The 25,795-nt window shown below is 51.1% G+C and overlaps 1 protein-coding gene across 1 annotated transcript; it reads right to left on the bottom strand.

The window, feature by feature from the left end:
• Positions 1–2,594: 2,594 nt before the first annotated feature.
• Positions 2,595–10,480, bottom strand: LOC143824716 (uncharacterized). The gene is made up of 2 exons (XM_077312238.1): positions 10,428–10,480; positions 2,595–8,697 (listed from the first exon to the last, which is right to left on the bottom strand). Exon 2 carries the CDS (start codon positions 5,466–5,468, stop codon positions 4,974–4,976), a length of 495 nt encoding a protein of 164 aa, XP_077168353.1. The 5' UTR covers positions 5,469–8,697; positions 10,428–10,480; the 3' UTR covers positions 2,595–4,973.
• Between the last annotated feature and the right edge of the window lie 15,315 nt (positions 10,481–25,795).

Genomic DNA, 25,795 nt, shown 5'->3' with positions numbered 1-25,795 from the left:
TTAATGACTGGGGAAGACAGTGGCAAACCACCCCGTATTGTGTCTGCCATGAAAACGCTAGAGGGCATAACCCCAAGGGTCAGATACGACCTGGTGCTTGTACAGGGAATACCTTTACCTTTTTTTACCCGGGAGAGCAGAGGCATGACCTAACCATATGTGGATGACTTCGCCCCACTGAAGACAAGAAGGAGAAGGGGAAGGAGAAGAAGAAGAGTTGGTTCTTATATGCCGCTTTTCTCTACCCGAAGGAGGCTCAAAGTGGCTTACAATCTCCTTCCCTTTCCTCTCCCCACCACAGACACCCTGTGAGGTGGGTAAGGCTGAGAGAGCCCTGATATTACTGAAGAAGAAGAATATCCACTTCTGGATATTGCGGGGGAAATGTAGGGTCACTCCTGATCAATTATATATGCTGCAGAGGGAATATTTAAAGTGCCCAATATCAAAATGCAAAGACAATTCAGTGTAGACAGGAGGGATTCATACAAACTGGGAGCAGGTAAAAAGCCCCCTGCAGACTACACCCTGGACTCTGGCTCTTTTCCTGTATCTTGTACAAACATCACACCACTTATTTCCAAGATCTGCTAATCCCAAATCATTTCAAGCATACTTTGCATTAATTAATAATAAACATATAACTTTATTATCTAAAACTATCAACAATAATTTTCTAAAACTATGAATATTTTTTCTAAAACTATTAACAATAATTCTTAACAATAATATTGACAATAATAACAGTAATATTATATAACGATGAACAATAATTTTTTAAACTAGGGACGATTTTTCTAAAACTAAGAACGGCCGCGAGTCAGCCGCCGCAGTTGGTTGCCGCAGCGAGGGGGCGGGCAAGAGACGCAAATGCGTCTGCCCGGCTGAAGCCGGGATGCGCCGGCTGGCTCATCCTGATGATGACGCAGGGGGCGGGCCTTGGCGCCGTATTTAAGCGCCACAAAGGAGGACCTCGCCCCTTTGCCTCTGGAGTAGCCGGAGGACAGTGTGCTGTCCGGAGCTCTCCTCGAGGCCTCGCCTCGTGACGGTGGGAGGGAACGGGGCGCGGCTTGCCCGTCTGGCCCGGACGGAGCTTGGGATTCGGTCCGTGGGATGGCAGTGATTACGTCGGAGGACCAGTCTCCGTGGGATCAGCGATGGCTGGGTGGAGTTCCCGCGCCCGGCCGGGTGAGGCTTCCAGAGGCAGGGGAGACCAGCAGGAGGCCGAGGGCAGCAGAAGGGGCAGGGGCTGGAGCCGAGCGAAAATTGGGACGAAAATTGTTCTCAACTGACATTTTCATTTTATTTAACAGCTTGGTTATTTCCAGCTCTGCATAAAAGGACTGTAGACTGCTTGGCCACGTCTTAGGGCCTGTCTATTAACCTTGATTTGGAGCCCCATTTTATTCCAGGAACCCGGATTCTTTGCCTTATGGATCCCACCTCATCCTGGCCAGCCATAAAGCTGAGAGCATTGCTCGGGCATCCAGTATCTTGCTTGAAGTCTTTTGCGTTTAGTCATCTAGGCTAGTCATCTAGGTATTATACCTTGCCTATAATACTGGCTTCCATGCTAGCACCTGTTTTTCAGCAACCAACTGAATATTTGGAACCTCATGGCCTGTCCACTGATTTTGCTTCAAAACAACAACAAGAATATATATATGTGGTCCGTCAACATGTGGTCCGTCGACTAACTGGAGGTGGGCTGCGAAGGACGCCTTCTCCCCCCACCACCAGCTCTTTACTTCATCCACGATCCGACAGGTGCACATGGGTCTATATCGTTGCAGAGAAACAAGCTCAGGGTTCCCATTGATTTGTCATTGTCATGAGTTAAAATTTCCATGAAAAAAAATGTTCCTTATGTTCATTGTTGTGGCGTGTCTGTATCTTATTTTGAAGGGATGTTTAAACATTACCATAGCGACCAGAGTCAGAGAACGTTAGGGCAGTGGGCCTCAGTAAAATTGTCAAGCGTTGAGTGGTCTCCGGTGATAAAAAGGTTGGGGACCACTGTTCTGGAGCACAGTCACTTTAAAAGAAGCCTTGTAACCGGGGACCAGGAAGTCTTTGAACTGACACCCTGGCCAATAAGGGAGATCTGATTTGCTACAGCATTGGAGGCACGAGGCAGGAAGTTAATTTGCAAAAAGCAGAAACCTGCACACTTCCTGATGGCGATTTTTGAAATATCGAGGCTTATATCCACTTCTGGATGTTGCGGGGGAAAGGTAGGGTCACTCCTGATCAATCATATATGTTGCAGAGGGAAAAGTTAAAGTGCCCAATATCAAAATGCAAATACAATTCAGTGTAGACAGGAGGGATTCATACGAACTGGGAGCAGGTAAAAAGCCCCCTGCAGACTACACCCTGGACTCTGGCTCTTTTCCTGTATCTGTACAAACATCACACCACTTATGTCCAAGATCTGCTCATCCGAAATCATTTCAAGTATCCTTTGCATTAATTATCCGGAGACTATAATAAACATATAACTTTATTATCTAAAACTATTAACAATAATTTTCTAAAACTATGAACAGAAATATTATATAACTATGAACAATAATTTTTTAAACTAGGGACAATTTTTCTAAAACTATGAATAATAATTATTTAAAACTATATACAATTCTAATATCTAATATATCTAATATCTAATATCTAATTACAATATAAAATATCTATATACAATTCTAATATATAGTGGCCATGATTGAGCGCGGCCGCCATTGACGCAGCGGGGGTGCCCAGGAGCGGCGCGGACCCAGCTGCGTCAGTGGGCCGCGCTGCGGCGCGCTGGGGGAAGGGCGGGGCTGCAGGCCTTTAAAAGTCCGTGAGCAAGCAGCCTGCCCTCTTTCCCCTCGGATCACGTGCCCGGACAGCTTGCTGTTCGGGCCGTGAATAGGCAACGTAGGGCTGGGCGGGTGCACGGCGCTTCGGGCGCTTGCCTGCCCTGGGGTGATTAGCCGAGGGGGGGGATAGGACTTCGGAGCCCTCACGCCACTCCGGGTCGGCAAAAACAACAACAACAAAAAAAAAACCTACGGGGGACGCGTGGCCGGGGTCGGGCTGCCAGGCCGCGGAGGAGTCAGTCGGCGGTGGGCGGATGCCTCGCTGCTTGAGATCGGCCGCTGCCGGCCGCGGGGGTCATGAGGCGTCCGTCAGTTCGGGCCGTGGGGATGGGGGCGCTGAGAAGGGCGGGGCCTCGGCTGCGGCCTCTAGGCCCGAGGGCCGGCCCTGCCCTTCAGGGCCTGAGGAGCGGACCGCAGGGGGGCGGCCTACGGGGCCTTCGCCGGCGGCGCGGCCGCGTCGCAGCTGCTGCAGCCCGGCCCACCCGCCTTCTTCACCCCGTGGGGCCGGCGTGCCCGTTCGGAACCGGGGAGGGAGAAGGCCGGCCCGCTCCGCCCCGGCCTCGCCCGGTGCTAGCGGGGTGGGGTCCGGGGCCTCGTGGGCGGCCTCAGATGAGCGCCGTGGTTCCACCACCAGGGGGGGAAAGGGGGCCCGGGGGAGGTCGAGGTCGCCTGGCCGGTCCTCCCGGGGCCCTCGGAGTTCATGGTCCCCGTCGCCCAGGGGGAGCTAGGGCACCTCACTCGTACACGTCCAGCTCCAGTGGGGGTACCCGGCGTCCCCGTCCCCCCTGCGTCATTCCGGTCAGCTCCTTCAACGGGACGTGTATGGGTCTAGCGGATCCTCTGCACACCCCTCTCGTGGGTCGTCCAGGGGGCGTCTGGGGGGCCCCCGGCGCTGGCGGCATCGTTCTGGTCGCCGAGGGGAGCGGCACGACCGGTCATCCCGTTCCTCGTCGTCCGGCCGGGCCCATTCGAGGTGGTCTTCCGGATACCAGGCGGGATTCACCGAGGCCAAGGCGCTGTATGGGGCTGGGCGGTCCCGCCACCGCAGCCCGGTCCGGACGGAAGCATCACTTTCCGGGAGCCCGCTGGGGAGTGCCGATTCGCGGGAGCCTTCGCCAAGGGCGGGGCTCGCAGGAAAACGGCGGCGGAAGACGCAGCGGAGGGCCCACAAGAGGAGGCGCACATCACGGCACGGTCCACCTTCTGGTGAGTCCTCCTTGTGGGAGGAAGGAGACAATACCATCCATGATGGATGGTACTGGATACAGGGGGCCTACGTCCCGGGAATCCCGCCCTGGATAAAAGCAGACGGCGGGATATGGTCCGGATGCTGGACGAGGCTGGTATCAGCCGCTGGTGGAGGGAGCCCCCAGGGCGGTTCAGGGACGTTGAGGCGCCGCCAGGGGTCCATCTACCCGTTAAATTGCGGGAGCGGACCCTCGATGGTTACTTTGTTGATTTTTTTGAGTTGGCCAAGTGGCGCCGCAAGGGCGCCGATACCGGCAAAAAGGGGGACAGGGACAAGGCGCAATCCCAGCCATGCGAGCGGACGATGCTCAACTGGCTTAAGGGGTTTGCCGAGTTCCAGGCCTTGATTTGTGGGGCGTATCCGGAGAGGGGTTGGCACCTCGCCCAATACCTTTACACCGTACTGGAAGCTTGGGAGGTGGGTGGCGAGGAGGCCGCTATGGACTACGACAGGGAGTTCAGGGAACTTGCCTCCCACAACGCATCCACGTGCTGGGATCTCAGGTTGCATGACGCCTGGTTCATGCAGGTTGGGCCCAGTGCTCGGCAGAAGAAGGAGCGCGGAAAGGGCGGTTCCGCTGATCCAGTCCGTAAGCTGTCGGACTGGTATGTTGGGACTACAACAGAGGCGGCTGCAAGCGCCGCAGGTGCCGCTTCGAGCATCGCTGCGAGGACTGCGTGGGCGGCCATACCATGGCTTCTTGTGCACAGCCTTCGACTTCGCAGCCCTTTCGAGGGACCCGATCCTCCAGAAGAAAGGACGGCTGAAGCTGCGGCCCAGCTTCGCACCCTGGCTCCAACGCCGGTCAAACTCCCTGTGCTTCTGGCATGGCTGGAACATTACCACGACAGGCCAGCAGCCGCCTATTTGGCAGCCGGATTTTCAGAAGGTTTCCGGATCCCGTTCACCAGCGAGCGGGTGCCGTCCACAAGTGGGAACCTGCGGTCAGCCCGGGAGCTGCCGGACATGGTGGCGGCCAAGTTGGCGAAAGAATGGGCTGCCGGCCGCATCGCCGGACCTTTTGACGGACCGCCGCTTCCCAACTTGAGGATTTCCCCACTGGGTGTTGTGCCGAAGAAGGCCCCCGGGGAATTCTGCCTCAACCAGCACCTGTCGTACCCCAGGGGCGGGTCAGTAAATGACTTCATTCCGCCCGAGCTGTGTGCAGTAAAGTATACGCCGTTTGATGCGGCGGTGACCAGGGTTTGCCGGTGCGGGAGGGGGGCACTGCTTGCGAAATGTGACGTGCAGTCGGCCTTCCGGCTCCTGCCCGTCCACCCGGATGATTTCTGCCTCTTGGGCTTCCGGTTCCTCAAGGGCTGGTACGTAGACAAGGCCATGCCAATGGGGTGCTCCATTGCCTGCGCGGCCTTCGAGGCGTTCAGTTCCTTCCTTGAGTGGGCGGCCAGGGCCCAGGGAGGGTTCGCCGAGCTGGCTCATTAACTAGATGACTTTTTGATGGCTGGCTCGGGGGGCACGGATGATTGTGCGGTCAGGCTGCAGGCGTTTCAAGCGTCCATGGCCGAGTTGGGCGTGCCCTTGGCCGCGGACAAGACTGAAGGTCTCACGACCAGGCTCACGTTCTTGGGGATCGAGCTCGACACCGTAGCAGGGACTTCCCGGTTGCCAGCAGAAAAAGTGTCCTCCTTATTGGAGCTTATTTGGGGCATTTGCGGCAGGCATAAATGTGCGCTGCGGGATATGCAGGTGTTACTCGGACACCTGAATTTCGCCTGCAGGGTCGTCACCCCAGGGAGGGCGTTCTGCTTTCGCTTGGTATTTGCCACCCGGGGGTTGTCCCGTCCTTTTCACCGCCTTCGCATCACCACGGAAATGAAAGCAGACCTGCAGGTGTGGCAGCAGTTCTTGGAGGGTTTTAATGGCGTGGCCATTTGGCAAACGCTGTTTGCCCCCGGGGATCGGCTACAGGTCCACTCCGATGCTGCAGGGGGCTGTGGGTTCGGGGTGTACTTCAACGGGGATTGGTGCGCTGCCCGGTCGCCAGACACCTGGGCGGCGGAGGTCCACCGCGACATGACCTTCCTGGAGTTTTTTCCCATTTTGGTGGCGGTTCGCATTTGGGAGCCACAATTTGCCAATCGCCGGGTGGAGTTCTTGTGCAACAATCAGGCCGTGGTGCATATAGTGAACAGGCAGACTTCCAGATCCCCCAGGGTCATGCGCCTGGTCCGGGTTTTCGTGCTGTCCTGCTTGTCGCACAACGTTTCTTTTCGTGCCAGGCACGTTCCGGGGGTTACCAACGAGTTGGCCGATGCTCTCTCTCGGTTTCAGGTCGAGAGATTTTGGATTCTCATCCCCGCGGCGGCAGCGGAACCAGCAGCGTGCCCGCCAGACCTGTGGCAGCTTGGCGCCGCCTGATCATGGATGGGGTTCTGTCATCGCTGGCGAAGTCCACACGGCGGGCCTACCGGTGGGCGGCCTACAATTTTGTGGATTTCGCTCGTCTGGCCGGGCGTTCCTCCGTTTGGCCCATGGGAGAGGGCCTGCTGCTATGATTCCTGGCCCACCTCAAGGAGCCTTTCCAGCCGAACGATGCGGGTCACGCTAGCCGGACTTTCCTTTTGCTCGAAGGCCATGGGCTCCTGGGACCTGGGGAAATCGTTCCTGGCCCAGTAGGCGGTGAAGGGTTGGGGGTGGCAGGCCAGGTTTCGGCCTGATCCCAGACCCCCCATTGCCCGGGCCATCCTGTGCCAGCTGCTGGAACCTTTGCATGCCATGGCCAGTTCTGACTTTGAACGTGCCCTGTTCGGGGCGGCTTTTACTGTGGCATTCCATGGAGCCTTGCGGGGCAGGGAGTTGGTGGCTCAGTCCCGTTCCGCACGGTCTTCTGCGGGCCTGATGGTTGCGGACATTGAATTGGTGGACTCGGGAGTACAGTGCCTGGTCCGCTGGTCCAAGTGCGACCAAGGGGGCAGGGGGAGCCATGTGTACCTTCCAGCTTTTCCGGGGGTGGCCGATTGCCCGCGACAGGCTATGGCCGCATACCTCAAGATCAGGCCCTCGTTACCGGGAGCCCTATTCGTGCATCAGAACGGGACTTGCTTGTCGCGGTACCAGCTGGTAGCCGTTCTGCGGACCTGCCTTCAGAGGGCGGAGCTCCAACCCTCCATGTACGGGACCCATTCCTTTCGCATCGGAGCCGCCACCGAGGCATATTTGGCTGGCGAGCCGCCCAGGGTCATTAAGCGGAAGGGACGGTGGCGTTCTCAGGCTTATAAGTTTTACATTCGCCCTCAACATGCTGTTTAATTATTGGTTTCTTCCCAGGTGTCCCATCAACTGCAGCAGTGGTCACGGTGGTGGGGCACAGTATTCTGTACTGGGCTGGCAGGCATGCGTCTTCTACCGGATGGGGAGAGCATCTCGGCCTGGAGGATGTCTGCAGGATTACCTGGTCCGGAAGGAGGGGGCTGCGGTGGTTGTCCTTGCTGCGGGTCGTGGCCGACGACGTTATTCGGTCTGGTGTTCCGGATGTTTTGGTGATCCATCTGGGAGAGAATGATTTGCCTGCCATGACCGGACGCCAGTTGAGCGCTGCCATAACGGAAGACCTGACCATACTGCGACAGCGCATGCCGCGTACCTTGTTGGTATGGTCCGAGATGTTGGATCAACTCGTTTGGCGGTCCGCCAGGCGGCCTGCCCGGGTGAACTGGGCCAAACAGAAGGCGAATAAGGCTGCGCTGAAGGCTGTGCTTTCATTGGGGGGTGTGAAGGTCCCGCACCCCAACATAACTTTTCGTTCCCCGCTGCTTTTTGAGACTGACGGGGTTCACCTCTCCGACAGAGATTGCGACCTCTGGCTGTCCGACGTGCGGGATGTTTTGGTTAAATATTTAGCAGAGGGTTGGCGGGAACAGGGACCTGTGGTTCCTGTTCAGTGGCGGGTCATGCAAGGTAGGGAGCCTGTTGGCGGGGAGCCCGTTTGCATACGGGACTCCCCGGAGTAGGAGGTCTCGTTAAGGAGACCGGCCATAACCGGGCGCGGCCTACCCGGCTGGGAGGCCATGGGCCCGGGGCCAAGCGAGGGGAGGGGGCCCTATGGAGGCGGACGCCCATGGGGCCCTCGAAGGTCGCTTCCCAGGGATCCCGCGGCGGAAGGCATCCCATCCTCCCGGTTGGGAGTGAGGTGTGGAGCTGGAGCGCCACGGTCGTGGTGGTCAGCCGGCCAGCTGACAAGGCATGGGCTCCCTTACCTGCATGCGGGCCAACCCTCCAGTTGGAGGGACCCAGGTTAATAAACGGCTGCGGCCAATTTGTTGCCAAGATGGGGTCTGCGTCGTTACTGGGTTAGTCGCCACCTGCCAGTCAACTAATTAAAATATCTATATACCTAATATATATCTAATATATCTAATATATCTAATATAAAACTATGAATAATAATAATTTAAAACTATATACAATTCAAATATTTCTTCCACTATCGCAGGAAGAATTTTCTGAGTCTGTCAAAGCAGCTCCTCTGAAGGGTGTCTGATGAAGAATCTCTGGCCATGGCTTGCATGACCAGGGGGACCAGGTCCGTGGTGTTCTGCTCAGGGTCGCTTTTCACCAAGCTGACAACTAGAAGGAGAGGAGAGAAAAGTCAGAGGGAGGCCGGGCTTTCAGAGGGCAAAGGGCACAGGAGAGAGGGCGGGGCCTGGGAGGGAACAGGACAGGTGAGCCAGAGAAGATGGGGAGGCAGATGGTAAGGGTTGCCAACTTCAGGTTGGGAAATACCTGGGGACTTTGGGGGTGGAGTCGAGAGTGGGCGGGGTTTGGGGCAGGGAGCGACCTGAGGGGAAGGCTAATGCTAAGGAGTCTGCCCTCCCAAGCAGTCATGAGCTCTAGCCCTACAACTGGCTCTCATGTTGTGTGAGGCTAACAAGCTCCAGGCTCTGGAGATCTGCCCAAGATCTGCCGGTATTACAGCCTCTATCCAGACTACAGAGATCATAGAATACTATAGTTGAAAGGGACCTCCTGGGTCATCTAGTCTAACCCCATGCATTATGCAGGACTTTCACAACCCTATCACTCATCCACTGTCACCTGCCACCCCCTTGGACCTTCGCAGAATCAGCCTCTCCAGCCTCTCCTCTCCAGATACCTATCCAGTTTCTCTTTAAAAATCTCCAAAGATGGAGAACCTATCACATCCTGAGGAAGCCTGTTCCACTGACAAACCGCTCTAACTGTCAGGAACTTCTTCCTGATGTTTAGACAGAATTTCTTTTGCATTAATTTCATCCCATTGGTTCTGGTCCGTCCCTCCGGGGCAAGAGAGAACAATTCTGTTCCATCCTCTAAATTAGCGATTCCCAACCTGTGGGCCGCTGACCACATGTGGTCCGTAGACTAATTGGAGGTGGGCTGCGAAAGACGCCTTCTTCCCCCCCCCCCCGGCCCTTTACTTCATCCCCCCCGGCCCTTTACAACACACTTCGGGTGTCATTGTCTTCCATCACTCCCAGATGGGACTATCTCGTTGCAGAGAAACAAGCTCCGGGTTCCCATTGATTTGTCATTGTCATGAGTTAAAATTTCCATGAAAATAAAATGTTCCTTATATTCATTGTTGTGGTCTGTCTGTAAATTATTTTGAAGGGATGTTTAAACATTACCATAGCAATCAGAGAGCGTTAGGGCAGTGGTTGAGAGTAGAAGAGTAAACTACCCCCCCCCCACCGGGCCTCAGTAAAATTGTCAAGCGTTGAGTAGTCCCCGGTGATAAAAAGGTTGGGGACCACTGCTCTAAATGGCAGCCTTTTATATGCTTCAAGATGGTTATCAGATCCCCTCTCAGTCATCTCCTCTCCAGGCTAAACAGGCCAAGTTCCCCCAGCCTTTCTTCATTCATCTTGGTCTCCAAACCCCTCACTATCTTTGTTGCCCTCCTCTGGACACGCTCCAGTTTGTCTACATCCCTTTTCAACTGCGATACCCAAAACTGAACACAGGGCTCCAAGTGAGCCCGAACCAAAGCAGAGTCAAGATCTGTTCTTCAGGAGACAATGGCTGCTTGGGACGGTGGACTCTAGGGCCTCATGACCCACGGAGATCCCTCCCCTCCCGTCCCCAGGGTCCACCCCAAATCTGCTGGAATTCCCCACCAGGAGCTGAGGCCACACACCCTGCTGAGGTTCTTGGCCTACAACAGCCCTCCCATTCCCAAGGTCCACTGACAAATCTGCACGAATCTCCCAACACAGAGCAGTCCTCCCTGATGCCATGCTTCAGCCGTGCCCCCCACCAAGAGGTCCTCTAGTCCGTGTGGGAAGTCCAGGGGGCATGGCAACAAAACTGCAACTCACCAGTCGAAATTGCACTTAGGGTGTCTTCATGCCTCGATTCCATAGCGATGATTTCTAGAGACACAAATACCAACCGCGGTCAGAGAGGACCAGAGAAGGTTGCCAGCCTATAGACTGGGCAGGGAGATCTCCCACAATCACAACTGAACTCCAGGGGACAGAGATCAACTCAGCGGAGAAAGCGGAAGCTTTGGAGGGTGGACCCTATAGCATTATACCCACTAAGGTCCTGGAGCTCATCACAGTCCTGTTAGAAGCTGTTCTCACAGAGCTGTCAGAGCTCTCTCAGCCCATCTACCTCACAGGTTGTCTGTTGGGAGGAGAAGAAGGGAAGGCAATTGTCAGCCACTTTGTGACTCCTTGTAGTAGTCAAAAGTGGGGTATAAAAAACAACCCTTATTCACTTACAGCCCATCAATGGGGACCAGAGTGGCTTATATCCTACTGTGATGGAACTGGCCTGGGGTTGCACTGGTTTGAGAGGAAATGGGCAGCCATCTTGGACCACATGGCTGCCAGGTGAGCTGAGGAATAAACACGCAAAACTTGGAACCTCTGAAAGAAGGTGCTGACTCTGTTTTTAACACCAGATAGGGTATGTTTTAGGAGAGGGATAAACGGGTTGTGATTTACACAATTTCTTTTGACTTGTTGCTTAACTGTGCTAATAAGAGACCGGGATGCCTCTCTTTGTCTTCACCTGGGAGCTGTCCCACTCCTTCTTCCCTTTGTCCTTTCCATCTCCTCACTTGGCCTTCCCTCCCTTTCTCCACATAGCCTTCCATCGAGACACAGGTCTCTACGGGCCTCCCATATAGGGACCATGCCCTCTTCTTCCCAGGAAAAGCTGCCCATTTGTGATAAGGAAGGACTCTTTGGATTGGCCCCTCTCTCCCCTTTTGACTGCATCCTGAAGGTGGACTGGCTCTACTTGAATAGAAGTGATCCTCCATGCTCTTGATGCTTGGGGGGGGGGGGCAGGAGTGGGAGGGCTTCTGGAGCTCTGGCTCTACTGGTGGACCTCCTGGTGGGTTTGGGCCACTGTGTGTCACAGAGTGTTGGACTGGAAGGGTGCGTGAGGTGGGACATAATAGTAATGGTAAGAACGACAACAACAATAAGGATAAACCCAATATGCCTTGCCTAACAGCTTGAGCGATGCCTCTCTAAGACAGTGTTGTGAGTTGTCAAGGTAGAAGAATGCCTGTTCTACGAAAAGGTGTTCACCAAGCTTTCTGTAGCGCCTCAACTAGAATAGAAGAGGGGGGGGGAATTGAAATTCATTCAAATTCCATTCTTACGAAGGGGTGCATGAGTGCGTACACGTGTGAAGCTCTCTTTTCCTTCCCTAGAGAAAAAAATCACAAATTCCTCATTTTTAAGGTCTCATCAAATGTTTCAAGAAGGGCCATATGCAAATTGAAGGAATAAATGAATAAAATAAATAGAATAGAATCATAGAATCAAAGAGTTGGAAGGGACCTCATGGCTCATCTAGTCCAACCCCCTGCACTATGCAGGACACTCACATCCCTATCGCTCATCCACTGTCACCTCCACCCCCTTGAGCCTTCACAGAATCAGCCTCTCCGTCAGATGGCTATCCAGCCTATGTTTAAAAATCTCCAAAGCCAGTTCCACAAACTGCTCTGACTGTCAGGAACTTCTTCTTTTGAATTAATTTCATCCCATTGGTTCCGGTCCTTCCCTCCGGGGCAAGAGAGAACAACTCTGCTCCATCCTCTACATGGCAGCCTTTTAAATGCTCGAAGATGGTTATCAAATCCCCTCTCAGTCGTCTCCTCTCTAGGCTAAACAGACCAAGCTACCCCAACCTTTCTTCATTTGTCTTGGTCTCCAAACCCCTCACCATCTTTGTTGCCCTCCTCTGGACACGCTCCAGTTTGTCTACATCCCTCTTCAACTGGGGTGCCCAAAACTGAACACAGGACTCCAAGTGAGGCCGAACCAGAGCAGAGTATAGCGGTACCATCACCTCCCATGGACACGATACTCCGTTTGATGGAGACCAAAATCCCATTTGACTTTTTAACCATTGAATACAACAACAGCCCTGTAAGTTAGGACTGAGCAGGGAGAAAGCGCCCACCTCAAGGCCCCCTCTGTAGCCCCATCTGTAGTACGGCCTCCTTACTCACCAAACTGATGGAGTACTTCCAGCTATCCTTTTTGCTGATTGTCATCTGGAAGATGGATTTAAGAAATTGGTCCACTTTCTTGAGAGCATCTCGGGAGGCCTACATAGGAACATGACAAGAGCCCTGCTGGATCAGACCAGGGAAGGTGCATCTAGTCCACCCTCCCATCTTATATGGTGGCCAACCAGCTCCTCCGGAGGGCCAGCACAGGATAAAGAGGCCTTGGCCTCCATAAAAACAGAAGAGCCCTGCTGGATCAGACCAGGGAGGGTCCATCTAGTCCACCCTCCCATCTCATATGGTGGCCAACCAGCTCCGCCGGAGGGCCAGCAACAGGACAAAGAGGCTGAGGCCTTCCTCTGATGTTGCCTCCTGGCTCTGGGATTCAGAGATGTAGTGCCTCTGAAGGTGAAGGTTCCCCTCAGCCAACATGGCTAACAGTCATTGGTAGACATATCCTCTATGAATCGCCCTTTCGACCTGTTTATCCCTGAGGATATCATAGAATCATGAATTGGAAGGGAGCTCCAGGGTCATCTAGTCCAACGCCCCTCCCCCCAAATGCAGGAACTCACAGCTACCTGCTCATCCACAGTGACCCCAATTTCTGGCCTGAGTGATCCCTACACCAAACATCTCCAGAATCCAACTTGGCCTGGAGGAAATTCACCGACCAAAATAGGCAGATTCAACATATTTCAATACTTTTAAAACTTAATTGATTTGTGTGTCTGCTCTTTTAGTTTAATTAACTTAAACATCTCCAGAATCCAACCTGGCCTGGAGGAAATTCACCGACCAAAATAGGCAGATTCAACATATTTCAATACTTTTAAAACTTAATTGATTTGTTTTACTTGTTAAATGTTTGGTGTGTTTGCTGTTTTAGTTTAATTAACTTAAACAGTGGAGAGTAATTAATTCAATCGGAGGAGGAGGGAGGCTGGCACCTTCATGTTGCTATTCCCTGGCCAAACTGCTCCGGAACGAGCCAAGGTCCTGCTAGATTCTGCCCCTTCACACACCTTCCGGGAATGAACCTCAGCAGCTAGGGATTCCAGCCTCCAGAGGGGACCGGGGGATCCCCAGCCCGGAATTACTGCTCTGAGGTCCCTCCCCTCCCAAGCCCCGCCTTCGTCAGGCTCCACCCCCAAGGACTCAAGGTCTCTTGCAGCCGTAGGAGCAGCTGGGATCATGCGTGGGGACAAGGGGGGCGCAGAGTGGGGGTCGGCATATATCCTGGGTCCTGGCAGTTGCCCGAGGCAGGACATGATGACACCGTGTTGAAAGCAGCAGGAAGGACTTCGAAGCCACAGAGAGGGATAGCCTGGGACCTTCAGAGGCTGCCGAGGGGCAGATCAACTCACCTGGGCTACCTGAGGGCTAACGTCGTGCAGGTGCACCAGAAGCGGCACCAGGGTCTGCACGGCCAGCTCCTTCATGCTCCCCTTGTCCTCATTCCTGATGTTGTCGATGAGGGAACTGAAGGTGGAGATGGCCTCCAGTCTCACTTTGTGCGATGCCTGGGCTCAGCCGGATAAAAGGTGGAGAGACATCCAGTTAAGGAAGGGGCCTGCCACCAAATCACCGTACAGTGATCTCATACAGTGGCCAACGTCCCGTGACAGGGATTGGATGGCCAATGAAAGTGCCTTCCACTGAACTGGACATTTGGTCCATTGAGATCCAAATTATCTCCTGGCAGTAGCTCTCCAGGGTCTCAGGCCGAGGTCTTTCACACCCCTTACTGCTAGAGCCTTTAACTGGAGATGCCGGGGATTGAACCTGGGACCTTCTGCATGCCAAGCAGAACCTCTGCTGTGGAGCCACCAGCCCTTCCCTTAATCCAGCAAGGTTTGTATTGTCTACTGAGACTGGCAGTGACTCTCCAGGGGTCTTTCCCATCACCTCCTGCCTGGGCCTTTTTAACTGGAGATGCCAGGGATTGAACTTTGGACTGAAACGACAAAACACCCCCCTCCAATTTCTCTTAGTGAAAGGAAAAGGGAGAGAAGAGACAGAGGCACAGAAAAGCGAGTTTCCAACCCTTATTCCGCCCTCCAACATGCAGGATGATTTCCGCGCAAGACTGGCCAAACTCACGTCATCAACAAGCGGGACGATCTGGTTGGCCACTTGGATGGCGAGGTGGCTGATGGCTTGACCCTCCAGGCTCTTCAAAAGGTGCCGCAAGACCTTGAGGGCCTTCACATTGATGGCTCGGTTGGATTCCTTCAGCCTTTTCAAGATGTCTGGCACGGCAGGCTCCAGCTTAGCCATCTGCACGACCAAGAAGTGCGGGGCGTGACAACCCTCCCAAAAGTCATGTTTGCCCTCTCTGGGGTGGGGAATTCCTGAGGATGTCTGGGTGGAGTCTGGGGAGGGCGGGATTGGGGGAAGGACCAAGGGTTACCAGACTACAGGTGGGACCTAGGCATCCTCTGGAATGACAGCGCATCTCCAGTCGATACTGGTCTGTTCCCCTGGAGAAAAGGGAAACTGTGGAGGATGGGCTTGATGGACTTGCACCCCAATGGGGCCCCTGTCCTCCCCAGCCTTCATCCCCAAATCTCCAGCAGTTTCTCAGCCTAAATCTAGCAACCGTACCCTCTTAGCCCATGCCTGTGGCCAGGAACGGGCAACCCCCAGTGGGGCACAGGGCCATAGAGGGCCACCGTGTAAAGCTGCAGCTTTCTCCAGGGGAACTGACCTCTGTGGCTTGGAGAACAGGAGAGCCTTTGTGCTGGGTCAGTCCAACAGTCCATCCCTTCCAGCCTCCTGTTTCACACAGGGGACAACCAGGTGCCCCCAGGAAGGCCGACTGGAAGGGCTCAGCCCCTCCCCATCTACGATCACCACCTCTGTGCTGGCAATCTCTGGGGGCTTTTAGGAGCAGGGGTAGGGTTGCTAATGCTGAGTTGGGAAATTCCTGAAGATGTGGGGCTGGAGCCTGGGGATGGCAGCTTTGTGAAGGGGGAGGGACCTCAGTGGGACCTAAGATGACGAAGAAGAAAACAGGGTTGCACTTACCTGTAACTGTTGTTCATCTTCGTGGGTTCTGTGCAGTCCCACATGGGAGATTAGCAAGAGGACTCACCGTGGAGATGGGGTGGGCTACGAATGCAGTATTGATTGGAGTACTGCTCTCCCCACAGCCGCATCTTTTGTAGCGTCAACATCCAGGGAATAGTGTCTTATGAATGTCCCTGGTGTTGACCAGGTGGCCGCTCTGCAGACGTCAGACATCAGAAGTCCTGCAGCAAACGCAGCTGATGTCGCTTGTGCTCTGGTGGAATGAGCAATAACTTTCAAAGGACAATCCAGCTTCGACAATTTATAAGCGTGACGAATAGCCTGGACAATCCATCGCGATATCGTCTGAGAAGACGCTTTATTCCCCTTATTAGTGCCACGAAAATATACAAAAAGTGATTTGTCAGTGGCTAAAGATGTCGTCCTGAGAGGGTGGCAGGGCATCTGCTCTGCTCTCTCTGAAGCCTGACAGGGGTCAATTGCCCAAGCAATTGGCAGAAAAGAGGAGGGGTACGCAAACCCCACCTCACCTTTCTACCCAGGAAGTTCTTGGGGCCGTCTCCAATCCTTTAGGGAGTATATCTCCCTGGATTATAGGCTGTCAGCGTTTCAGGTCCAGAGGACGACTGCCATTTTCTATCTCGGACTTTCTTTTCTTTCTTTAATCTTAAAGTATCTGCTTCAACCCTACACGATGATTTACCACAAATGAACGTCTTGAACTGAGGGGAAGACATCGGCTGAGTTCCAAAACATCATTTACTGCAAGTATCTCTCGTTTTTTTTTCTCCGTCTCTCTTCCTGCATCAAAGCCCTTTGTTTCCCCCCTCCTCTTACTCTGCTCTGCCCGAAGCCACCTCGTTATGAGGCAGGCTAATTCTCCTAACTAAGCAGAAGAAGGACTCAAATCAACTCTAATTAATTGGCAAAAGCTCTTACTGCAATTGTTTTGGTTTTCGAAGATAAGAGATAAGAGCTGTGAATGGGAAGATCCCACGAGAACTCTGTGCCAGCACGAGAATACCTGCCTTAACTGACTTCAATACGTCACATGCCAGAGGATAAAACAGAGGACCTCTACTGGCCACTTGTAAAATTGTTTGAGGCCGTTTTTTTTAAAGTCAAAAACATGTCTATGTTAAAAAGATTGGCTCATCTAATAGAGATACAAACCCAAGATTACAAAGTATTTTTAGATGGATTGGTCAAAAATATCTCCAAGGAGATCCAAGATGGCAAGGAAGAAGTCTCCAATAGGAATGATGGATCAATAACAGTGGCTGATGACAGCTCTAAACAAGGTGGAAAACCAACAGCAGAAGAGAAATCTGAAATTCATATCTTCAAGGAGATCCAAGATGCCAAGGAAGAAGTCTTTAACAGGAATGATGGATCAATAACAGTGGCTGATGACAGCTCTAAACAAGGTGGAAAACCAACAGTAGAAGAGAAATCTGAAATTCTGGAGACGGAAAATGGGATGCCGGAGTTCTGCAGCCCAGAGAAGGACACCCTTTTTAAAAAGACATACAGCCATCTCAAAGCAATAGTGTACAAAAATCAATCAAAAGAAATATGGATCTGCAGTGAAAGTAACCGATTTAAAGGAGCTCTTTGGGGAAAAAATTGTATTGATACTGGAGTCCAGGAGGTGCAACGGCCTCAAGATTTATCGATGCATATTCTGCGGGAAAGAGTACAACTGCACTTTCTACGCCAAAGGCCAATGGGACAGAATATAACTCTACGGGAACGACAAGATGTAGCAAGCCTCGAGATGAGACCCCCTTAAAAAGACCGAAAGCTCATATTGTTTTATGCTTAATGTTATACTGTATTTTATATTTCCATTTTTATGAAAAAGGGGAAGCAGTGTCTCTTTCTCTCTTGTTTCTTGTTTCTTTTCCTTTGTAGGCATATAGGTAATATAATCATTAGTGTTGGAAATATAAAATGGGGTTCTCCCCCCTTATTTTTTCTTTCTTCTATTAGTGTATTGTTCTAGGACTAAAGCCTACACTGACCTGTAGAAAATGTTTAATGCTAAGCTTCCAACTTAAATCTGAAAATATACCTGTCAGGATGGCTCTTAGAATGGGTCAAGTATAAATTGTTTTGTAGATGTATCAGAATTAAGGATAAGGAGAAGCTATAGAAGACTGAAAGCTTATATTGTTCTATGTTTAATGTTAAGCATTTAATCTAAACCTGGAAATCTTATTATTCTCTGTATTAACAACATATACTGTATCCTACATTGCTATTTTTATGAAAAAGGGGAAGCAGTGCCTTTTTTCTCTCTTGTTTCTTTTCCTTAGTAGGCATATAGGTAATATAATCGTTAGTGTTGGAAATATAAAATGGGGCTTGCCCCCCTTATTATTTTTTTTTATTGGTGTACTGTTATAGGGCCAAAGCTCATACTGATCTGTAGAAAATGCAAAGCTCTCCTTATACCTGTCAGGATGGCTCTTAGAATGGGTCAAGTATAAATTGTTTATAGATGTATCTGTATTAAGGATAAAGAGAAATTATGAAATCCTTTTGTAATTTTTTTTCTTTGTACATCTTTAAGGCAAAGCCCTACTTTCCTCTCCCTTCATCAGGGTATTGATACAGGGCCAAAATTCATACTGTTCTATAAGAAATGTTTAATGTTAAGCATTTAACTTAAACCTAGAAATATCTGCCAGGATGGCTCTTAGATTGTATCAAGCAGTTAATGTGAGGTCTACGATCTCTCAAGTAAGTTGATTAGTAATAACTTTTCTTTTGTATATCTAAACAGGCCTTTTTTTTTAATGTAGTGGAAATGTGGATGGCTCTTAGACTCATGGCTCTTAGAGTTTTGGGCAAAAGTTTATATCACTGTGGAGTCAAGGTGGGGTCGTATATTCTCAAATGATGATTATATTTTATTTACTGCTTTTTGTATCAACAACTCGTGTTGCACCCTATATTTCTATCTTTATGAAAATAAAAAAAATCATTACAAAAAAAAAAGTGATTTGTCCTTCCTGAAATTGTTTTGTCCTGTCCAAATAAAAAAGCAATGACCTTCTGACATCTAAGGTGTGCATTTGTTTCTCGAATAGGGAAGATGGATTGGGAAAAAAACCTGGTAGCACCAACAACAGTCCCAAATGAAACTTGGTGATCACTTTTGGTAGAAAGGTAACACTAGGATGCAAAATAAGCTTGTCCCGGAATACCTGCAGAAAGGGGGGGGGCGTGTCCATGGACAATGCTGCCAGCTCTCCTACCTGACGTGCAGATGTAATGGCAGTCAGAAAAGCTACTTTGTATGATAAAAACAACAAATCCGTAGTTGCCAAAGGTTCAACAGGTTTATGGGTGAGGGCAGACAAACAAGGGACTGGCTCCATTGGGGAATGACAGGAGAAACTGGGGGAAACAAGTTTTTTAACCCCCTCATAAACAAACATACTTTAGGATGGGAAAAAATTGGTTTGCCATCTACTAAAATATGTGCAGCAGAGGTAGCACCCAGGTGGACCTTTACAGATGAGTCCGACAGTCCAGATTCCTTCAGAAGGGTCAGGTAAGTCAGGACATTAGCCACTGTACAGGAACGAGGATCACAACCTCAAGAGCTGGCCCACTCCTCAAACTTCCCCCATTTGGATGCATAAGAGCATCGTGTAGAAGGCCTCCTTGCCGACTCCAAGATGTGTTCTACTGAAAGGGTACTCGGGGGCGTATGAGCCGTGCTGTTAAGTGTAGAGGGTGTGGATCGGGGTGGAGAAACGTTCCCCAATGCAATAGATCGTTCTGAAGAGGCAGGTGCACAAACCGACCTCCGGTTAATCGGTAAAGTGTCGGAAACGATGTTTTCTGTGTCCAAAAGGGTGTTATCAGAATGCAATGTGTGTTTTCTGATAAAACTTTGGTCACTACGCGCCCTACCAACCCGAAGGGAGGGAATGCATAGAAAAGGCAATTGTCCCAGTGGCGGAGGAAGGCATCCCTATTGACCTGGGATCTGCCCCTCCCCTCGAGCAAAACAGATGGCACTTTGCATTTTCTGCTGTTGCAAATAAATCTATTGTAGGTTCTCCCCAGTTTTGAAAAACAGGGGTAAGGTATTGGGATGCTAGGGACCACTCCTGCAGCTAGTTGACATCCCTGCTTAGCACATCTGCCCAGACATTCGCACTTGTCGTCGTCCTGTTGTGGCAAAGTCTTTCAACGTCGGTAGATCTTTCCCCCAACGACGCCAGGACGCCGGGACCAGCATCGGGACCCAGGACTCGGCTGAAGAGGGACACGAAGAGAGTCGACGTCGATGCCACGGTCTTGCTGGCATGTCAACATCAGACGATGATGGCGAATGTTTACGAAGCAGCATTGGCGGCGAACCTAGACGATGAGAGGACGACAAATCGTGCCGCTCCGTAAGCAACGGTTCAAGTTGCTCCTCCGACGTTGGCAAAGCGGGCTCCTGCGACGACGAGGGCTCTGCCGAAAGTCTTGGTGCCGATGGCCGATTAGGGGAGTCAGGCTGCTCGGCGGCTGACTGAGATGCAGTCCTTCGATCTCGTGGTCACCCCCTCGACTCCAACCGATGTCTCGGCGGCAAAGGAGAAGCCTGCCTCCTATTGTTCTCGGCTCCTCCTGAAGACAAGGGCGAGCGGGCCCTAGATGGGGGGGGGGGGCAGCTCTCTTCTTCTTCTTCTTCTTCTTCCTCGGTGGCTCTGAGGTCACTCTCTCCACCACTGCTACAGCTTGCTGAGTGGGAGCTGAGGAGGTTGAAGGCCCGGGGGTGTCCGAAGCCATTAAGGATTTCTCCCATAAGGCCGCTTTAAGACGCCTGGCCCTTTCGTCATGGGTCTTAGGCATAAGTCTCCTGCATGAGGGGCAGTTGGTTGCCCCTCACCCAAACAAAGGAGACACAAAGTGATGATCAGTCTGAGCCATTTTGGCCCCACACTGACTACACTTTTTGAAGAGAGCCATTAGAAATCTTTTCCTCACAGAAAGGAATCCTCACAGAAATATCTCTCTCCCTTGAGGTAAAATACAGAGCTAGTCGGCTAGCGTCCTTTCTCCACCAGCGGCAAGAAAAGGACTGAGGGGAGATTGCTAGCTCCTCCCACATCACGTGACTTCAGGCGGGAAAGTCACTCTGAGAAGGGAGGGGCTAGCACTCTTGGGAGTATTTTGAGCTTTAAGTTGGCTAGTTATTTCTCCGAAGCAGGCCTGCGATCTTCACAGAACCCATGTGGGACTGCACAGAACCCACGAAGATGAAGAGTTGGTTTTCTCTCCCTGAAGGAGGCTCAAAGTAGCTTACAACCTCCTTCCCTTTCCTCTCCCCACCACAGATGCCCTGAGAGGGGGGGAGGCTCCAAAGCCAATATTTTCTCCTAGAGAACTCTTGTCTGAAATCTGGACCTCAGGGGTGATTCCTGGAGCTCTCCAGAGCTTGATTTGGATGTCGGCAATCGAGGGGGAGGCAGGGGAGGGGGAGTGTTGCTGATGCCTTGATGTCATTTCCGAGTACCAGGAAGTGATATTACATCGTCAGCAACATTCTAGGAATCCCCCCATCCCATTTTCTATGGTGAAGACCACTGATATTTGGGTAATCTCTAGAGAGTTACTTCTGAATAGAGCCAGAGGGATGGTTGAATCCGCTATTGGGGAGGGACTGAACTGCTCCTTGGGTATTATTGTGTGAAAGGGCAACCGTGTTAGGTCTTGCGGGTCTCTTTTGCCTATGATGACCATGTTGGAATATGCCAGATCTGTAGAGGGCCTGATTCAACAACATGTGGAGCATATCCTGTAGGGGGCATCAGAAGAGATGTGTAATTAGCATATTCAGATTAAGAACCTCCTGGTGTTTTTCAAATAATCTCCTCCTGCTTGGTCCAGTCGGAGACTTCTTGCTCCTTTGAGCACACTTCCTGCTCTCTTTTCCCTCCTGAATATTAGTCAATTAGACAGGTAGGACTATCTCTCTCCTACTCAAACAAGTTTGTTTCTTTTCTTAATAAAATGATTCATTCTTTAAGCAGCCGGCGCTGTGAGCCTACTTTCATTATTTAAACTCTGCCAACAAGTTACACATTCTCAGCCTAGCGTACCGCACAGGGTTGTTGTGAGTGTAAATTAGGGGAGAGGGGAATCTTGTAAGCCACTTTGGGTTCCCATTAGGAAGAAAAGCGGGCATAGGGTTACCAATTCTGGGTTGGGAAATACCAGGAGATTTTTTTAAGCAGCCAGCACCCAGCTCCTCCTTCTCATATTTAAATTCTGCCAACATACATCCCCCACCCACCCAGCAGAAAGAGCCTGCCTGGGGGAAGGCTCCTGGCCCCCGGAGGAAAACACATACTGTGGGAACTGAGCCCCTGCGGGACATTTCTGATGCCCCCCTCCCCGTGAGGGTGCTGAGCCCCTCGCACCTTCTCAGAATGAGGAGCTAGCTGAAGCATGCCGTCTAGAGCCAGGGACCGGAGTTCTTCTTTGGTGGCATTCAGCTGCTTCCTCAGCTGCCGGATGATGTGGTCTTCGGTGGTGCTGTGGAAGGTTTGGTGGCGGAGGAGCTGGAGAAGAAGGGGAAGAAAAGCAGGACTGTCAACTCACTCGCAGGCTGCCTTGCTCCCTGCCTTCTCCCCAGGATTGGCCCTCAGGAGGACCCTCACCCATGCAACCCCACTGCCACCTAAGAACGTCAGAGAAGCCAAGTTGGACCAGGCCAGTGGCCCATCCAGTCCAACATTCTGTGTCACGGAGGGGCCCAAACCCAGGGGACATCGAGAGGACCAGGGGCAGAACTCCAGAATCCCTCCCAGTGTGGCCCTCCAAGCACCAAGTAAACAGAGCTTCACTGCTCCCAACAGAGTGTTCCATCTAGACCTTGTGACTAGGAATCTCTAAGAACATGGGAAGCCATGTTGGATCAGGCCAATGGCCCATCAAGTCTAATCTTCTGGGTCACACAGGGATCCAAACTAGGTGCCATCAGGAAGCTCACCAGTAGGCCCAGACCTTGGTGTCATCTGCACGGGGCTTTTTAACCATTCCCAGCTCAATTGAATCCCTCCCATCTACACTGAATTCGATTTGCATTTTGATTTTGGTTGCTTTAAATTTTCCCCCTGCAGCATGCATGATTGAGCCAGAGTGACCTTACCTTTTCCCCCACAATATCCAGAAGTGGATAAAACTCTTGATATTTGAAAAATTGCAATCAGGAAGTGTGCAGATTCCTGCTTTTTGAGATTTAACTTCCTTCTCCATGCCTCATAGCAAGGCAGTTTTCCCTGATTGGCCAGGGTGTCAGTTCAAAGATTTCCTGGTTCCCGGTTGCAAGGCTTGTCTTAAAGTGACTGTACTCCAGAAGACCAAACTTCTCCCAGGAGAGATTTGCCTCTTGGATTTATTCTTCCACCTCTGCTGTCTCCAATCTCCCCCCCCCCCCATTCTAGAAAAGCTTTCCCTATCGAGTGCAGAACAATTTCAGTTTCAGTTGCTGTTGGGGGATAAAGGACGACGCGAGTTGAAATCAATTCAGCAGGATCCACAATGGAAAAAACAAAGTCAGCGCATAATCAGCCCTTGAGAAAACCTTCTCCCAAGCACCAAGAGTACAGAGTGCCACTGCCGCAGACAGAGTGTTCCATCTAGAACTCATAGCCACGAGGGGCCTCTGCTCCATCAGATTCTCCCCTCCCCTCTTGAAGCTGTCTATCCTTGTGGTTGCCACCACTTTCTCCAGCAGTGAGTAACATGTTTGTTACTGTTTGTTAATTCCATCAAGCGCCTCCAAGTTCTTGTATTGCAAGAAAGGGAGGAAGGCTCTTCTTTCTCCACCCTCTCTACCGCATGCATAGTCTTGTAAACCTCTCTCATGTCACCCCTCAACCATACTTTCTCCAGCTTGTAGAGCCTTAACCTCTTGAAACATTTCTTTGTAGGGAAGGGGCTGCAGTCCCTTAATCGTTTTTCATTTCCCCCTTCCCCCCTCCCTGTTGTATTGCTGGCGGAAGATCCCCCACTCTTCTCCACCATGATCTGATGCAGCAAGGACCAAGAGAGATGAGTAGGGATCCTGATTTTCCCCTCACTAATTCACAGAGTCATAGAATCCTAGAGTTGGAAGGCACCTCTTGGGTCATCTAGTCCAGCCCCCTGCACTGTGCCTTCACAGAATCAGCCTCTCCGTCAGATGTCTACCAGCCCCTGTTTAAAAATCTCCAAACATGGAGAACCCACCACCTCCCAAGAAAGCCTGTTCCACTGAGAAACTGCCGTGTCAGGAACTTCTTCTGGAGGTTTAGATGGAACATCCTTTGGATTAATTTCATCCATTGGTTCTGTCTTTTGAGACGAAGCCATTGCCCTCTGCTGGCGTGGTCAGCCTACAATCTCTCATTCAAAACACATGACTTGGGTCTCTCCTGCCTCCGTGTCCTGTAGACACCAGCGAAGCTCACCTCAACTAAGAAGGTCAGCAGAGTGACATGCCGGAAATCTTCTGGGCTATCCAGAGTCTTCAGGAGGTAGGGCAGGATGCTCCCGCAGTCCTCGTTCCGGATCATGGCTCTGTTGATGCACAAGAAAGAGAGAGCACGTAGGCATGGCCTTTATTTTTTTGACCTTAGCACACAAACACACACACCACATTTATTTTCATTTCAGATTTCAGTTCATGTCATCAGGAAGCTACCCTATCAGCTGGAGACAGTTTTTAGGGCCATTCCGCATGCCATAAATTTAGTGCCATACTCAGCCCCCGCAGATCCTATATTATGGGTGCTCTGCATGATGTCACCTGCCACCTGCATCTGGCCAGCAATCTATTCAGAATATTTGCCATTTTAAAGCCATTTTATTGTTGGACTTAATGTTTTTATTGTGAACCTCTCCAATCTCATATGGGAAGGGGGGGTATACAAATTAAATATTGTGATATTCGACTACAACTACTAGGCCACAGGAAAGTGGTCCTGGTGGAACGAGCTCCCGGAAGAGCTGCGGGCCCTGCCGGAACTCTCTGGGTTATGCAGGGCCTGCAAAACGAAGCTCTTCCACCGGGCATTTGGTTGAGGCCGGGTGGAATGAATAGAGTGATAAGATCAGGCTGGTCCTCTCCCTCAAACTGATGTTCCTCCCCCTTTCCTTGACAAAGTTTGAACATTCCACTGTTGTTTATGAGATTGATGTTGGCAGCACTGTTACGCAGCGCTCCTTTGAGATCTAGGCTCAGTGGACATCATCAGAAAGTATTTGCACCACCACTGGCTTCAATTTTTTATTATTAGAATGTTTTACTTGATTTTATATGTATAGGGTTCCTATCTTTAGCCCTAAAGAAGCCCACCTAGCTTCAACCAGGGCCAGAGTCTTCTCGGTCCTGGCCCCCACCTGGTGGAATGAGCTCCCAGAGGAGATCAGGGCCCTGACGGAGCTAAAACAGTTCCGCAGGGCCTGAAAAAGGGAGCTCCACTAGGCATTTGGTTGAGGCCGAGTGAACAAGCAGCATCTGCAGGGCCCCTGCTCCCTCCTGCCTAAAAAAAAATCCACCCATGTGTTCTGCTCTGGACCTGTCCACATTGTTATAGTTTGAACCTGTGTTACAGTTGAATGTTCATATTATTACTGTTGTATGTAAGTTGTTATGACAGCTAAGTTCTACGTACTGTTTCTACATTTTATGCAAACCGCTCTGAGCCTGAGGGGCAGGCGGTATATAAATATAAATAAATAAACCGCCACGAGCCAATATTTCTGGGTGTGGTGGTATATAACATAATAATAAATAAATAAATAAATAAATAAATAAATAAATAAATAAATAAATAAATAAATAAATAAATAAATAAATAAATAAATAAATAAATAAATAAAAAACAACACTGGCAGAGAGATACTCGCAAAATGGGGAGCAAGTTAGTCTTTTGTTGCAACAGCCTAGATCTTACCTAGCTAAGAGGTTGAGACCTTTCTGGTGAGTTGAGGGCCTCAAAAGAAACTCGGAACCTCTTCTTTTGAGCATGATTAGGACCTGATCCTCATGGCATGCACTCTTTACCAGAGCGTTGAATGTTCTCAAGGCAGACCTGTGCCAAAAGCCAAACCTTCTGTTAATGAGACCCTTGGTTTTATCACCAGTGTGCTGCAGGGAGATACATGGGCCGAGCGTTC

This window comes from Paroedura picta, chromosome 15, assembly GCF_049243985.1.
Source record: "Paroedura picta isolate Pp20150507F chromosome 15, Ppicta_v3.0, whole genome shotgun sequence".
NCBI classification, from domain to species: Eukaryota; Metazoa; Chordata; class Lepidosauria; order Squamata; family Gekkonidae; genus Paroedura; species Paroedura picta.
The sequence above is the reverse complement of the archived record's forward strand: the minus strand, read 5'-3'. Positions and strand labels throughout refer to the sequence as shown.

Excerpts from the sequence above, each read along its gene's own strand:
- LOC143824716 (XM_077312238.1), bottom strand. The coding sequence starts at position 5,468 with ATGGAGCACCCCATTGGCATGGCCTTGTCTACGTACCAGCCCTTGAGG.